The 17804-nt window shown below is 39.2% G+C and overlaps 1 protein-coding gene across 2 annotated transcripts in view; it reads left to right on the top strand.

Annotated features, from left to right (window-relative positions):
* The window catches only part of pappaa (pregnancy-associated plasma protein A, pappalysin 1a), an 82049-nt gene extending 71886 nt beyond the window's left edge, over nucleotides 1–10163 (top strand). Inside the window, exon 22 of one of the 2 annotated variants that reach the window (XM_085793313.1) lies at nucleotides 8183–10163. In XM_085793313.1, coding sequence (XP_085649439.1) covers nucleotides 8183–8287 — 105 coding nt within the window. In that variant the 3' untranslated portion in view covers nucleotides 8288–10163. The remainder of the gene's footprint in view (nucleotides 1–8182) is intronic. The other variant, XM_085793312.1, reaches the window with a different exon arrangement.
* The last annotated feature ends 7641 nt before the right edge of the window (nucleotides 10164–17804 follow it).

The raw sequence follows: 17804 nt of genomic DNA, 5'->3' as shown, positions 1-17804 counted from the left end.
TCCTTCCTTTGCTTCGTGTCCAACCTTATATCACTGGTAGACAGATTACTGACTCCACATCCAAGAGAGTGGGAGTTTTCAGACTTCATCAGTAGTCTTTGTTTTTCTGAGGTATTCTGTGTCCTAATACGTAAAACGTCTATATTTATCTTTGTGTGCCTGTATTTATACCACTACCCAAGATGCAAGTAGTCATTTTAATCTTATTTCTAATCTAATGTATTTATCACACTCTTAAGGATTGTGAGTTTATGAACTTGTAATATAATTGACTTGCTCCTCTTCACTTTATCTTTTTTCTTAATACCCAATTGGCCGTGTTGTATTTCAGCATTAGGATGTACATGTCAAAAAGTTTGGTCGTCCTAACTCTCTTAATTCAAGGAGGTGCTTTGTCTGGCTCGTTCCGACCAGCTGCTGGCAACAGATCTGATTGGGAGTGTGTAGTAGCTTCTGTGCCGCAGCATCTGCTCCTCTGGTCTCTTCCCATGTGCAGTTTTGACTAGAGCCAGCATTATTCCTGTCCAGCCAGTGAAAGAAAAATAAGACTATGTTAAAATATTACCCCTTTGAAATATTGCATCTCACTCAGTTGATCAGCATCTACAATGTGTCTGCTAATTTGTCCAAGTAATAGATTTGTACAAGATTTAGATCACTGAGACGTTTGCAGTTATCATTAATTACTAGATATGGCAAATTAATTTGTGGACATTTAGGACCAAGCACAAGCCAAGCAACTACTTTTCATATATTTGATTGCACTGTGCTGCTTTTTTATGGACATACATAAACTCACCTCAGACGAAAGAGAGGTCCATCGGTCCATGGTTTGTTTTTGTCCTTTATTCATAACTTTACTATCAGATGGAAGGTATTGTATCCTCTGTTGAATAGCAGCAGGAAAGTCAGTGAGCAGCCTGCTGGGAAGTGACCTCACTCCTGAAGTGGTTTCGCTGCTGTTGATTGACGCTATCTCATCTCTACATCTTCTGGCCCCAGTCCAGTGCAGGGGCTCAGCCAGAACTTGCATAACTCACTTTTACTGACAGACCCCAATGGGAGGATAGACTCCATTGAATTACTGCAGCAACAAGAGGTCGAGCTGGGCGAGAGGAAGGCAGTCAACGGGTCTCGTTAGAGTTAGGAATTGTTATGTTGCACATCAAAGGGAGGTATGGTCTGAACATTGTCTGTTTGGATGTCAAGGAAGTAATCTCTGGTTTAAAAATGAAATGCCTTTGATGGTTTTGAGTTGTTGGTCTATTTCCTGACGACAGTTAAGACCAGTCCAAAAGGAACAATTTATGTGCTTAGTCCAAGATTAGACTTTAAATCCAGTCGACATCACGAGCCGAACTTTTGCAAACATATCTGCTCTGTAAATCGTATGTCCCACATTCACCTTGAAGAAACAACAAATCACAAACCAAAAGGATTTATATTTTACCGTCTTGTTTTCAAGTTGGTATTTCTTATCTTTGCTTTTTCAGACCGCCATCACTTTTCTGTCAGTATAGATTGAAAACTTGTTTCCATACATCCAACAAAACAAATCAAATTTGCATAAACCTCTAATGTCACAGCTCTAGGAGTCATAATTGGCAGCCTGACAGCAGCCTGCTAGACAACACAACTCGCCTGTCCCACAGATATCCATCTCTATTCAGAAACATGACCATGTGCCTCAAACTGCAAAATTAGCTCATCGAACAAGCAGCCAAGCAAATATTGTAGTCAATTCTTAGCTAAGTCTAAACACTATAGATAAATATTTCTGCAAATATCACTTTGGTGCATTTACTGTAGAGCCTGTTGTGGTCCTTACTCCCCAACACCATGATTATGAAAGACTGTCAGTAAAGTCCAGCTGCTGTCAGTTTCTGATAATTCCCCAAATTTCTATTTTTTACCTCCTTAAAATCATAGAAAAATGTTGATAATGCATTTAAAATAGCACTTGCCGATATTTATATCTGCACAAAGGGGGATGACTGAATGCAACTGCAGTCGTACTTTAATCCTTGATGAGGAATCTGGCTCAGGTTTAGTGCTGTAGTATTTCCAAGCCAAGAAGGATGCTACATGCCTATGGTCAATAGTAGTGTCTGCAAAACAGGTGTTACCAGTTGGCTGAAATAATAACTGCAGGCAAATGGAGGAAATTAAGTAAATACTTGGTACTAACTTCTGTCACACTAGCAAAGATGGATTAGGTGAAGAGGAGGTCCATTCCAATTACTGAAACCTTGCTATTTTCAGCAGGCTGCTTCACTATGATACAGTAAGTAGATCACCTGGGCCCAAGAACTCCTGGCTGCTGGTCCAACTTCTACTTGAAGGCATTTTACCTTGGCATTATTCAAAGGAAACAGTCTGGCTGGTGTTTTCCACTTGTGGGTCCCCTGGAAACTGTTCAGAAAGATACGAAAAATTACTCTGAAATAACCAATCATAATTTGATTTATCGGCTGCCAGGAGCAAAGGGGCGAGGAAGGTTACTGTGGGTGAACAACAAAAAGGAAACACTAAGGAATTGAGCAGATATATGATGTTGATAAGGGCACAGAGGAAAGCCAGATGTTTGATTTAATCCCTTTTGGCTTGTTAGCCCATTGCCTGATTGATGCAGCTTACTTGCATACATGTGTTGCTTGGTACCTTGGCTAATATGAACCTCGTTTGCATGAACATCAAATTAACCTGAATGTCAGTGTTAAATTATTAGCCTGACAACTTTATCTGGGGGTTTCATTGCGTTGCTTTGATATTTTTTGTCCATTTTAAAATTTTGTCTGTATTTGTTATCGTTTTGGTACTTGCGTTTAGTTAGCCATTTAGATTTAGTTGTTTATTCCTCTTGGGCAAAGCCTTCATAGTTATCCCTATTTGATCAACTCCGTCAAAACAGAAACAGGATACTTTGCACCTGATTCTGATTTTCCACCAAAGTGAACACATGCGTGGCAGGCAATGAGGGACAGAGTTGCATAAAAACCTCCAAAAACAAAGGAAAATGACACAATATATGACAAAAGGAATCTGTAACTCATTTATTACAGACCCATGCCTCTGAGCTTCTGAGTAATACATTTGCTGGGTGACAAAGAAAGGCAGTTTTTTCCTCTTTAGCGGGAAATCGATTCTTGTCTAGACCACAAGTGAATTCTTTGTCCTAACTTGTTTAATTGTTCCTGAACACAGACTTAGTTGTCTCTGTTACAGTGGATCTCATTTGATGTCATCAAGGAAATATCTGTTTTTATTTCTGCTCTTACTGTAGCAACTGTTTCATACACAGAAAATTCACTTGAAGAGAGTTTCTTTCTTTTTTTCTTTCTTTCTTTGTCTTGTATGCGGTGAAGTACTTACCTGCACATCTCAACATCTGAAAATCGTCTCACAACTTAATCCTACTGAATAATATTTGTCATAAACTGAGGTCTGTATGTCAGAGGAAATGATTTGGTCTTCTAAAAAAGTTAAACTATATATTTGCAGCCATTTTTCAGAAGGAACTATTGGGCTTGGTGCTACAGACAGGGTTTGGAAGCTGTCAAGTAATACGAGATGGTATTCTTTCACTGCAACCTCTCAACCCGTCATTGTTGGTTTTGGTCTTTTCACATATTTTTTATTAGATATTTTATTGCTGGGGAGCTGCAGTAACCAGGGAATTGTGCTACTACAACTTTGGCCTTCGAACTAAAATTAGTCATTTTTGTTGAAATAGATTCTTTTATTATTCTATGATAGATTAGCGTCACAGTTTCAACGATAATTCATTTGCTTCTTTTCCTTATGACCTGTGAGAGAGATACCCACACACTTGCACTCATTCATTCTGCCATTCACGCTGTCCCCTGTCCCTTTCAGTCAATCACACACTCATGCACACACAACACAAACAAACAGCACATGAACAGACATACCAGCCACCAGTTGCTTTGATGCAGAGGTCAGGTGACTCAGTGGGAATCTTGATCAGAGCCGTTGTCCCCAGCGTGTTCTGACACAGCACACCAGAATGACAGCATGAGCCCTTCAAACCACACACACATGCAGACACACCTATTATTTGGTCCTCTGCCAAAGCCTTTTACATTCACTGTTTCCCTCTGATCTGTAGTAATGAGGTAAGAGGAAAAAGAAATGAATGAAATTTTATAACAGACTCTTCATCCTCCCTTATCCACAGTCATATATATCTTTTTGTCCTTCAAGTCTTTCCAAAAAAAACAAAAGTAAAAGAAAAAAAATCCTCGTCTGCCTCACACTAAAAACCAAATGTGCATACCATTATTATGTCTGCAGTCCACTGATGGCAAAGATACGACACTGATGGAAACATCTGCTCACCCGTCCTTAGCAGAAGATGCTTAAGAGACTTTTTTAGTGCAGTCACATGGTTGTTTATTATTGTGTTACTCAACATCAAATGCCATGCCTTTCAAATATGACATGGTTCAATGCATCAAATATGAAAAAAATAGAAAAAAAGAATTAGTAATTTTTGGAATGTGATACAATTCCTTCCAGATACAACAAGTGAGCATTTTCTGCTCTTTCCACATAATCTTAAAAGCTATTGTAGGAATTAGGTTATCAATTCCTAAATATTTCCAGATTCCTTGTGTTTCCTCTCATCTCTTTTTCCTCAAAGCTCTGAGTTTCATCCTGATAAAAGTTGAATAAGTACACTTAGGGGGAAAAAGAGCAAAAAGCAGTGGAACTCAGTTGCTCATTTAGTTTTAGTCCTCTTTCCAGCAAATGCTGCTCTCGTCTTTTATTTTGGTAGAGATTTGTGTATTAAGGAGTTCTGGATGACTTGCTGTGTATTATTCCACCCCAGGAGCTTTGAAGGTGCAAGGACTGGCTGCACGTAAGGTCACCACAGGATCTCCCCTTAATAGTTGCAAGCTGTTGGCTGGATTTGGAGAGGCAGGGAGGTGAGGAGGCAAGAGAATGCCTTTCTGAGGGTTGCCTGCGCAAGACCCTTTTTGTAGGTCCCCGTCAGCCCCCCCCCTTAGTTTGGAAGGAATTCCTTTCTTGGATGCTGGAAGCCGTACGCAGAGGGCACCGATTATATAGTTATACGGCTTGGCCTCTCTAAAACAACTATTTCTAAATGTGTCTGTATGTTTTTCTGTCTGCGTTGGTGGTGGGGTCTAAGTGCTGAGATCTCTCCCAGCCCTTCAGCCCTGTTTACAACTCTTAGTCTGGCTAGTCAAGTATGCTCACTACGTGACTTGCTATGTGCCACGATTGATGTTTGTGTCCTAGCTGATGTTCCGTGATAGCCACCCCTGACCACTAACCTCTCGGTCTGCGCTGGTGACTCACATAGACAAATCTCTTTGCTGCCTTTTAAAATGTCATTTCCTTCTCTGCTATTTTGTGTGTTATTAGATACATCAAATATTCACATATCTGGGTGCCAAAAATGCATGCCATCAACAGCTCTTTATTTTTTTAAAGCCAAGTTGACTTTATTTCCCATTGCCAAGGCTCTGCCAGGGCAATTTAGGGGGAGGAGGGGGCTGAGGCGTCCACACATGCACTATGGGTATTTTTTGGCCATGGTCTCAAAAAAAGTTTGTCATATTTTACTTTTTGTTTTATAAAACCACTACAAAGTGATACATGTGGCCAAAAATTATATAAGCTGCTGTTCAATATTATTCTCAGCTTTTCTTGATGTATCAGTTAGAAGTTGTACTGTGTTGTCAAAAAAGGCCCAAGACAAAAGTGTTGTGAGTTCTTATAAACTCTAATAACCTCAGCTACTTGCTAATGAACAGTGTGTTATGCATCCCTAGATCAGCCAGTTCCCATTTCCCCAGGCCTGTGCCCCTTACACCACCTCCCCTTCTTTAAGCACTGACTGACACACTATGCACACACAGAAATGTAGAGAGGAACTCTGTTATTTTGACCTGTTCCTGAGATGGAAGGATGGGGCTCTGACAAGGTCTGCGTTCTTGAGAAGGGCTTTCATGTTGCTGTTAGTGGGTGTCCTTCCCCAGCCCTCCTCTAGCCCTGGGACATGGGGCAGCATGAGGGCCCCCAGGCCCACAAGGCCAGCCAGTCCCATTTCCCAGCCACCCTGAGAGAACCTCAAGTCAGGGCCAGATGTGGCAGCTGGTCCAGCCACCCTGGAGGTCAAGGTCAAAGGAAACCATGTCAAATTTGCCACCCACCATCATTCTCTAGATAGAGAGATAAACAGAAGTGGCCTTGGAGGGGAAGTGAGGTGTAGAAGGGAGGTGGGAGGCATAGTGGGGAATTGTGCTGGGAGAGAGAGAGAGAGAGAGCGAGAGGAGGGATAAAGCAAGGTAAAGTACGGAGGAGACTGAAGCAGACAATGTGAAAGTGTGAAACGGAGAGATAGTGTAATCAAAGTGAGAACGAGTTAGATGAGAGTAAGGAGCCCCATGTTCTTGGCTTCAAAATGCCACAGAGAAAACACTACTCACGCGGTTGGCAGCTGTTTTCTGAAGTGTGTCCGGACCTGGGCTTGTAAAGTCGTCACATGTAGGCCTCATTTTCTCTGAGGAGTCTGGGCACTGCCCACCTGGCCCTCATATTAGGAACACCCCCACTGCCCCCCCTCAACACGCACACACACACAAACAACTTATTTTATACCCTATTTCAAAGGGGAACCTGCGTCACTGCTCCTCAGTGACTAGCATGCTCCCCCATGTCATTCCACAGGGCTGCAGTCTACAAAACCCTGACTCTCAGGAACTGTTGCTGCTGTTTCCTGTGTTTTGCGTGGAGGCATTTACTTAACAGTGCTATCCAAAGCAAAATGGGAAACTAAGACTCCCATGAAATCTTATTTTAAAATATTATTTTTTTACCAGTGCTTTTATTTTCTACAGATTTTTTTTCCAAATTTTATTGCTGAAATATTCTCTAAGCTAAGGAACTATTTTAATGGTGGTCAGAATCTCTTTGTAGTGAGAAACATGGGGACATTAATCTTGAAAAAGATCTGCTCTTCGGAGGAAAAGGATGTGCATGCACAGTAAATATTTCTGAAAATCCGTAAAAACTGACAACAATTACTGCTCACAATGAGGTTTCCATAAATGTGAACCATAGCAAGATGAATTTAGTATGCATTTAGTAGTAATCAGTCACACAGGAAGTGAGTCAGCTCCAAAGTCCAAAAAACTTTGGAGCTGACAGTGTGCATTGCAGTAGACACTACAGTTATGAATGTGTCTTTTAGTGGATGGGAAGTTCTCATTTCTTAGTCATTCTTTGCTAATGCATTCAGTAATTACTTGACTAACCTCTCAGATAGTATTAGCTCTTGATGCAATTTATTTGATGGTATTACAGTAGCAGCTACTCCATATTCACGTAATTGCGCCATATGACCCCCCCCCTGGAAACAGCCCCTCCCACAGCAGCCAGACAGCTTTCATTAATAGCTTTGAGCTAATAGCTGTCTTTGGCATAAGGCGTTCTGTCAACTGCGTATATCTGTGTTTGGTAAAGTGGCTGGTATAGGCTTTACATTTACATTGTAAACTAGATCGTTATACAAAAGAGGTGGTGCCACTGAGCCCTAATACGAAAAAGTGACACTGGCCCCGCGGGCTCCCACAGATTGATCTGATAAGCCACCAGAACACAAATGCATACATGGCCTCAAGTCTGCCGCCTGCCCTCCATGACTTGGACCACATGTGTTCCTTGTTTGGCCTGGAGAAGGGGGACACATTTTGTGTACCCAAACAGCTGAAGCAGGCCCCCCGAGAGGCAAGCAGACAAGGCAGCAGCAGCTGGTGCTGGTGACGCATTGCCAACGTTAGCCAGTGACGTCAAACGCCAGGGGCAATGGTCAACGATCTTTCAGTTCTATTTCCACCTATACAGTGTTAAACTTTAACATCCGACCATCAGAGAAACTGGCATATTGATTTTTCTTATATTCAGTGACTGAGAGATATTGATCTTCTGGGCCAGATGCACTCACGGAATCTACATACACCTTATGTTTTAGTTATACTCATGTTATCTACCTGCTAAAGCAAGACTTAGAATTTGGTGTTTATGGGATCTTGGGCTTGGCTCTTTTGACCACCAATATGCATTTGTAAAAGACCCATAAGTTGTGTAAATCAATTACACTTAATGACTGTAAGTGTCTGTCTCTTCTGCCCAGGTAATTCCATTCCCCATGTCCTGCGACAAACACGATGAGTGCTCCTGTCGGGATCCCAATGCTATAGAGAACAGAAAGGATGAGCATGTACATTCCCTCGGGTGACCAGCCGGAGCAGGGACCTCTGTTCGACTTCCCAGGAACCACGCTCCAACACAACACAGCCAGAGTGGCCGAGGCAGACCCCTCCTTCATCCTCCTCTCGGCCTTCAGTTTCCTGCACATGCTGCTTAACAGGCATACCTCTCCATCCATACTGCAACCCCAACCAGTTGAAATGCCTCCGCCTCCACATCACAGAAAGATCTAGAAAAGAGGATGGGACTCATGAGACTCCACAGAAAACTTCATTTCTTCAGCTAAAAAGGAAAGTAACCCTGCAATATCATCATGAAAAAAAAGATATATATATATATATATATATATATATATATAGCAAGGAGAAAAAAAAATACATGAAACAGACACTTTTTTTTTTGAAAGAATAAGAAAACAAACAACAACAAAACAAAAAAAAGAAAAACTAAACAAAAACATAACCAAGCCTAGGTAGCATGCCTTTTGTTCAGTTTTGTGCTGGCTTCAGTGTCTATTTTAGTGACCTTGCTCTACAATCACACGATTGAACCTAAGGTAATTCAAAATGTGCAAGTTGGGGGATTGTGTTGATGTTGGCTCTGTGTTTTTGAAAATATGAAGGAAATCAAAAACAATGTTAAAAAATAATAATCCTCACACATTTTGAAGGCATGTTCGACACCTTTTTGGAGGGGCTAGAAGTTTCTGTTTAAATCATTCCTGGTTTCTAACTGGTCAGACGTTCTGTATCTCAATGTCCTTTTTCAGTAAAGTGTGTTTCTCCATAGGCACATCAGAGGCTACAGAGGTTATTACTAGCTTGGTGGGGAATGAGACAGCCATATTCTTAAGGCAAGACACTACAGGTGAACATTTAAGTAACAGGCATGAAACCATGAAACTTTTCCGGCTTATTACTTACACTAAGACAATGATTTATGTTTAAGTATGCAAATGATGCATTATCTAATTTCCAGAACTGAAATCTGAATATTGGGTAGGTCAAGTGTTTTTTCAGGTGTGTTTATATATGTCGGTTTTTATCACTCTACAAATCAGAAATCACAGTCAGCTATAATGAATTCCTTTTGGCCATGTTTTTGGGAATAAAATATTATATAAATCCCCTCTGTGGAAACCTTCAGACAGGAGTAAAACTGGAAAGTCTGGTGTATGTAAATGCTACTGAAGTGGAGATATTTGGCTCAGAGTACGAAAAAATGGCCCTCAGAGATATACTATACTATAAAATTCCTAAATGTTTTATTGGAAACCACTATAGGATACACAGAAAGTGACCATGTTTGGATCTCATCACATTTAACAGGTGAGGGATAGAGCTTTACAGCGACACCTGTGATGACATGGTGCGGACAATGATTGCGGTACTGCATGTTGCGTTAGAGTGCTAAATGAATTTAAGCGAAATCTATAGAGGCAACTAGACAAAGTGTCATTAAATACACACTTAAATGTGTATTTTGGACATTTTCTTTCCAGTAGTCTGAAAGGAGACATATGCAAAATATCCCAAAATCTCAACATTGACCAGTGCGTGAAAAAAAAAAAACAGTTTTTGCCTGCCGTGTCTCGCCTTAATTTAGTTTCAAGCCACAGATTCAACACAAAAGCCAAAATGAAATACACAAAAACGCACACACAACCGAAAGCAAACTCCTGAATGCATAATTGAAACATTTATAGCATGACTTCTGCTACTGCGTTTGCTGCTACTTGCCATCGTCACATCATGATACCTAATGGGGTTAGACGACTTTGTCTGCCTTGCTGCTTACAGTACCTCTTTGAAGCATTCATTCACACTTGCATGTCAGTACACGATACATTCAGCTCACATTAATACATGTTGACAGCACCACCACACATGAAATGCACTAAAACTCTAAAAAAAAAAAAAAAAAAAACTCAGAACCTCACTTGTCATTCCCATTTAACCCAACTGCCCAAGAAAATACTACACACATCAACCACGACTTAAAGAATGTCATTGATAACACCTCACTTCGGGTTGGCGTGATTTTAGTTTCAGTTTGAACTCCTCCCTCATGGCGCTTGATGATAACTTTGTCACCTCAAGCACTGATTTAAAATGTTTAAACTGAAAATAAAATGATCTCAGCCCTGTTCAGAATGTAGTCAATGCTTGTCAGGAGTCTGTGGCTTCTTTTTTTTTTACATTTTTTTTTGATTGCACAGTACTGCACAACACAGTCACACTAAAGTATAGAAATAAAAGGGCTGGATATAGGCCATGGCTCTTAGTGAGAATAAGTATAGGTGGAAGGACACTGCATGTGACACACACTCACTCGTAGCCACATTTCTCTCCCCTCCCACTTGTATTGGACTCTCAGCTCTAGTTCTGCAGGCAACGATGTTGTCTATAAAAATGACTTTTGGATGTAAATGTGAGTACAGCATTAGCAGTCACAATATGATCAAAGGTCCCTAATATTCTGCAGTAAAAAAAAAAGAGAGAAAAGAAAAAAAAGTGCACTTGGTTGTGATCAGCACTTTTCAGTATTGTGAACTTGGGTGTCTGTCCCCACCAATTAACGACATTAGATATGGCTGCTACAACAGCTTTGTATTTTGTTTCTCATCATTCCACACAAACATACACACTATAATTTCTCATGCACATTTGATAATGAAGGCTGCTTGGCATATTGGTCCAAATTTTGCTGCTCCTACTTGGCTGCAACAATAACCATGGATACAGTCGGCATGGTTATAACTTTTCATTTCATTTTGGGTCAATGGTATGGTCCCTCTGACTCATATTAGGCTGCTATAGCATTCCAGATCATTATCATGAGTAGGGAAACTAAATGTACGCAACGAGTTGTACAAGTGGCAATGTAAGACCAATTTCATGTCATTTTTTTTCAAACCTATGTTAGTGAAAAACTAAGACAATACCACACCATGCAGATAAAGGGAAAAGGTATTATTTTCCACCAAATACAAATACATAAATATTGTGTAAATATTATTATATGTTCTTGATGGGCAGGAGAGTTGAGAAATGTTTTTGGTTGTTTTTTTTTATTTTTCATGTATTTCATTTTTACAAAATGTCATATTTAATCAGTGTTTGTATTATTGACCTCAGTTACTGCACTTTTTAGTTGCCATGTAAGAAGAAAAAGTATATCTTTCAAATATGTTTAGAAGCTGCTATTGTCAGAACAGTGATCTGAAACAAACTGTTTGATATTCGGTCATTTGACTCCCTGTGTTGCTATTAGCTTTCCTGTCATTAGTTTAGCCCTCTTGACTTTGCATTCAATGTTATCAGTGTCACTATAAACCATATATTCATCTTCCGTCATCCTTAGAAGCCCCAGATCTTACAAAGTAGGGTACACACCAATGCGTTATAAAATACAGTATATTGTCGCATATGTAAGGTCTAGCTAGATTGCAGATTTGTTTTTCTTTTGTTTTGCCCTGATGTTTTGTCTTAGGTTAAAGGTGTACATTTTGGAGAAACCTAGATATGCTGAAGGTGAAGGAAAAGCATAAATGAAGAAACTCCCATTCAAAAAAAGGCACTCTTGAAAGACTTTGTAACTTTTATGAAATATGAAACTTTGTAAGGACATTTGAAAGGCTACATCATCTTCAAAGATTGCATTTAACACTTTATATGAAAAAATATATAGGCCTGGTTAAAAAAAACAAAAAAACAAAACAAAAAAAAGACTTGTATTATGTTGATATTATTAAATATATGTAATATTAGTACTCCAGATACTGCTGCTTTACATAGAACTGTTACCAGTGGGGAGACTGACCTGCAATCACTACACTATGCCAATGACATGCAGTACTGTGGTTCATCGCCTGCCACTGAGGTCACTGGAAAGCCAATTCCAACCATTTGAATGGATGAATCCAAAAATCTGTCATCGGATCCTTCCCTTCATCCTGTAAACTGAGTCGATATAACCTGTTGTTGCTTCCACATACATTGACTAACTTATCAATATCCTCCTCAACAATTACTCGTACCATCTGGACACCAAAACAGCTGATCATTATTACTATCAGAGAGGCTACAGAATGTGACTGCATGTCAACATGAAAAATTATATTCTTAACAGTGGAGAAGGTACCCATAAGCCATAGCTAAACAAGATATCAACGGAAGAAAATATAAGATTGCGCATTGGATGAGGACGTCACCTCTCTACTGTAGTCTTCACAGGATCCCTTGCTGTACCTCATGCCTGTAATGTTTGCTGCTTCTATATTTTTGGTATTTTAGTGACATTTTTGCGTCTCATAACAATGGTGTAAATAGTAGAACTATTTATTGAGAGTGTTATACTTTTTTAAGTTATATTTAATGTCCATGTAAGTTATTTTTCACATTGTTCTTCTAAACAAAACATCATTGGTTGTGATCGCTGCTGTCACGCATTGATCAGACGTACTTCAAGCCCACAACCATGAACGAAATCTCATTGGTCATTAAGTGTAGATGGACACTGCTTTTATCCAATGAGTATTCGCCACATTTAAAATGTTACTGAGTGCAGTGTATCTTTTCTTTTCCCTCTAAAACCAGAATGTAAAGTTTTTGTTTTATGTTTTTTCTTTTTTTTTTCTCTGCTTTTTTTTTTTATGCACACATTAACCATACTTATGAGAAGTTCTGAAAGGAGAACCAAGTATATAACAGTCAAGTCAAGTGCATAAATTCATAATATCGCAAACAAGGTCTTCAGGGCCAGTGTAAGGCACAAGGAATATATGTACACAGCCAGCTGAGGGTAGGAGAAAATGGGCAAGTGGCAAAGGGAGGAATCAAAAATGAAGGGAAAGAAGGACGTGAGGTCAAAAGGCAGCCGATGGTGCCCCAGATACAGGGCTCTTGGAGGTGGGGGAGGGAGTAGAGGGTGGGCAGGGACAGAGGTAGGGATGGGTGGGCTGCTTTTCCTGGCCTGTCCAGCTATTTGTCCAGGTGTGAAAATGTGTACTCACAGAGGCTGCCCCTGGGCCAGGGGTGGCCAGTGCTGACTGGCAACAAGCCGAGGCCAATGAGTCAGAGTTTCTCCTAGGGGTGGCAGCCGTCCCTCTCTGGGACTCACCCCCCCCACCCCCTCTCCTACCTCCACCTCCCCACTCCTCAACACACTGCCTCATCTGTCACTGTCAGGTATGCCTGCGCAGGGCGGCCAGGGTCAAGCTGGCCCTGTGAAAATGAGAGAGGATGTTTGCCCAGCTTACAGAGCCTTTTGAAGTTAGGCTGAAGGAACACGGTTCTTCTCACCTAGAGCCTATGCTTATCACATAATATGATTTGGATAGCAGTCGTTTTTGACAGGCTTTGATACCTCTCCACATTTTCCACCAACAGTCGCTCCTTTGTTTCTAATTTAACACCTGGCTGTTGTATCGTTCATCTAAAAATGGCAGAAACTTTGTAGTGTGTAACTGCAAAGCGGGGGAGTGAGAAGTGTAAGAAAGAGTGTCTGAAGCCCTAATGTTTTTTTGCTGATAAATACTGATGTGCCATCTTGTTGTAAGACATTTTCTTTGTGTATTGTAACACATGAAGTACCTCTCACAGGCCTCTGGTTATAGAATGGTCCACTTATGTCTGTTTCCTAATCCCTCAATAAATAAAAAAGGTGAATTGTCCTTTTTTTCTAAGTGGGAAGTACAAAAAAAGTGTATTTACATATTATGTGGATATCTAGTGGTATTACTGCGATGTTTCGTACCTGATTGCTCAACAAATATATTTTAAGATGTAAATAATAATATTATATGATGATTGTATTTGCAAACCATGTACTAACTGTTTGGGAGTAGCTCTCTTGGATTGATTTTTATCATAACTATTATACAAAGAGATGAACCGTGAATATGTTGTGCATTGTGTCAAAGTATCACCTGCAAAGACAGAAAAAAAAGAAAAAAAGACCTGTGATGCTTTACCACACCACTCGCTGTCAGCATTTATTTGTTCATAAAGGCTTAGTACAAGCACTGTTGTCAGGTGTCTAAACCATGAATTTATCCATTGAGTCATAAATTATTTATTTGTTGTCAAGATGAATAAAATCATAATGGTCATTTCTTGGTCTTAGGAGTCTGTTGAAATTGATCCTTATAATCAAGCTTGACTGTTTTTTTGTTACGCATTGAGAAGTTAATTTCAAATTGTATCTGCGTTGAGTGGCACCAACCAACAGCTTTCATTTCTCCTCACTCCATACTGTATATTGTCAAGTCTTATCCCTATGCCTTTGTGTTTGCTGAGAATTTCACCAACACTGTAAAGGTAGCCATCAGACTCCGTTGCCCCTCCCTCCCTCTCTTCCTTCCTCCCTCTGATGGCCTCCTCTCTCCTTGGTTCTTACACAGTATGCACTTTTTCAGGCACATATACAACAGATTGGACTTTTATGTTTCAGTCGATGTTTCTCTCTGTTTTCACAGTTGCAATTATATATATTTTTGGTGCTCTGGTACATGGCAAAACATGTCTGATGTGTACTATATTTTCATAAGGAAGAATCATACAGATGAGTATCATGTTCATTTTGCTGTCATTTATTGTGTAGAAATAAAACACTGGTTAAAGTGAACATAACCTGGAGGAGTGTGGTCAGATTCTTCTTCTTCTTTCCATTATTGGTGTGTTTGGGTTAATTTTGGAGCTGCTGTATACTGTATTTTAACTCTTGTGTGCCTATGAAGAGTATGTTTCTATTGGAAGTCATTGGGGTACCAAAGATCCATGGTGAGCCTTTCAAAATAATGATAAAAAAAAGGAGGGCTGAGGTGGTTATAAAAGAGGAACTCATTCTTTAAGCCTCCATTGATACATTGGCATGGAAATGTGAGTGCTGTTCCTGGCACACCAATGACGTTAATGGCCTAATTTGTGAGAATGAACATCAAGCTACTGATTTTTAAAGTGCAGTTAATGTTGCATGACTGGAAAGAAACTGGATCTGAGCTTAAAGGAATAGTTTGTTGAGGGAGATGGAAAAAGAAAATGCTTCCCAGCAGCTCACATGCAGAGAGGCATAGCCACCTTTAGTTAATGATATAAATTAGAGTAATTCATAGGGGATAGCTGTCTGTTAGTTCAGTGAATGATTTCCTCCCTTCCCAGCTCAATGTAAATATTTTTAAGCTGGATCGTGTTGTAAATTGGGTTAAAAAAAAAAAAAAAACCCTGGGAAATAAAACGCATTGCGCTGCAATTTGCATTTAAAAATATGATGATTACAGCCATTTTCATCTGTGCCTCATTTTGCCATCATGCTAATTAATTCTGATCCAAATATTGCTGTGATATTGTGCAACTTCACTGTAGTGGTTTGCACCCCAGGGGCTTCTCTCCAGGGAGGTCTGTGTCAGTCCAGACAGGACACATGAGGCATGTGCACCACATCATCTGATCAAAACCATGTAAGATTGAATGTGGCCATTTAACAAGACAGATTATTGATGTCAACACCACATTGTACTCAATGCTGTCATATGTCAGTCTTGATGGCCTGAGCTGCTTAGACCAACCTATGTTGGTTTCACTTCATCACTTGGGCACAGTCAGATTATATATACAAACTAGTAAACTTTAACTCTGAACTAAAGTTGTATGGGAAATAACTTAATTAACAATTAAAACTGAATGCATATGATGAAAACATGTCATGTTGCTATCATCAGATCACATCACAAATTTTGTTTAAAGAAAAAAATGAGAACGTGTGCCACAGTTCATTGATTTTGAAGTCATGAACACAATTGGTTTTGGATGTGGGTGTTCCAACATGTGTTAACAGTTGAGGTAACAACATCCCGTTCTTAGGTTTCTTCTGATATGACGTAAACGTACCACAAGACGAGCACTCAGGATTAAACAAGGAAGTGTAGGAGTATCACGTATACCAAAGTATCACAAGGGTTATTAACTCACACGTTGTGACAATTATTCAATCGGATATTTTAAGACGTGCAATGGCAGAGTAAGTGTTATGTTGAAATGCAACTCACTTAACTCACTTTTTGGTCTAGATTGAGTTATTTTGGCTACACTGGATTGCATTAGAATTTATACAAACTGAAAAAAGTATGTATTTGTGAAGTTAAGTATTTTTTTAATTACAACTAATCAGTGTGATGGCACACCAGGAAAATAACTACCAGGTGGAAAGTAACCAATAATATTCATGAAAACCGGGAAGGCTACACAGAAAATCATCTGTAAAACACAGAGAAAACATCTGCAGATGTGGTAAACAATTTTGGAATGAACTATGTTTGTGAGGGGAATTTAAATTGTTTTGGCACTCCCGATTAAAATAGTTTAAAATAAATGATCCACAGATGTTCAAGAAAGTATGATTTAAAAAAACTGAAAAAAAAACCCAAAATTAAATTACGTAAATTGCAATGTAATCATTCCATCCTTATACTGAAATAAAAGTCTTCTGATTTTATATACATTTTTAATATTTCACATTCTTCAGAAAAAGACAATCAAAGCCACATAATAATACAGATGTCCATTTTTTTTTACAATTTAAAATTTACAATATAATAATTTATTATTACAATTCATATAACATGAGATGAAAATATTGAAAAAAAAGGCATTGTTTCTCTTCATAAAAACAATCCATGGCTTTGAGGATATGACACAGACCTGAAAAATAAGAGGATTAAAAAGGGCCGCAGATGATCTTTACAATCACCAATTCTTCACAATTCAGCGTACAGTACCTCACATGGTTACAGTCCAGGCCAGGCTACAGGCCACCCTAAAATGGTCCTCAAGATTATTATTCCATTATCCTGCCTGTCACATAGATACGGGCAAAAATATCAAATTATTTCACAAAAGAGGAACTTTTCAAAGATGCATTCACAGCACCACATCGTGAGTGTAATGCATCTGACCCCTCTTATCTGTGTATAACAGATCTATTTTTAATTTGCATAGCTTGCCAAATGATGACTACTGTCACATCCCACTGACAAGTCATTAGTTAACAAAAATGATTAAATCCAGTTATAGAATCTGATTTATTTTTCCCAGTATCAATATTGTTGATGGGTTTAGTCATACACCCCACAATCCCTTCATAAAGCATACATTTTAAAGACTTCAGTGTGGCAAAAGCATTGTTTTTATTGGTTTTGGGTGCATTAATCTATCAATTTCTAGTCTGGGAAATAAACATCCTTAAATTTCCTTGATATATTTTCAATAGTATTTATTTTGGGTACTGTAGTAATAAAAAAATGGAGGCAACAAAGATCTCCCCACTAGAATCAGCACTTGATTAAAAGTCTATGAATGAGTATGATGTCTGAATGCTGCCCACTCTGTCTTTGCATAATTTCAACAGGCTGTCAGTGACCTGTTTGTCAATTCTGTTACCACACAAAGCCTTGCTATTTCAATTGAATCTATCAAATGTTATACAAGACTAACTACATAGATTCTCACTTACTGATTTTAAATTCATGAAGAAAAAAATCAAATCGA

Source organism: Trachurus japonicus, chromosome 12 (genome assembly GCF_045865225.1).
Source record: "Trachurus japonicus isolate A0001 chromosome 12, Traja_1.0".
Lineage (NCBI taxonomy): Eukaryota > Metazoa > Chordata > Actinopteri > Carangiformes > Carangidae > Trachurus > Trachurus japonicus.
The sequence above is the reverse complement of the archived record's forward strand: the minus strand, read 5'-3'. Positions and strand labels throughout refer to the sequence as shown.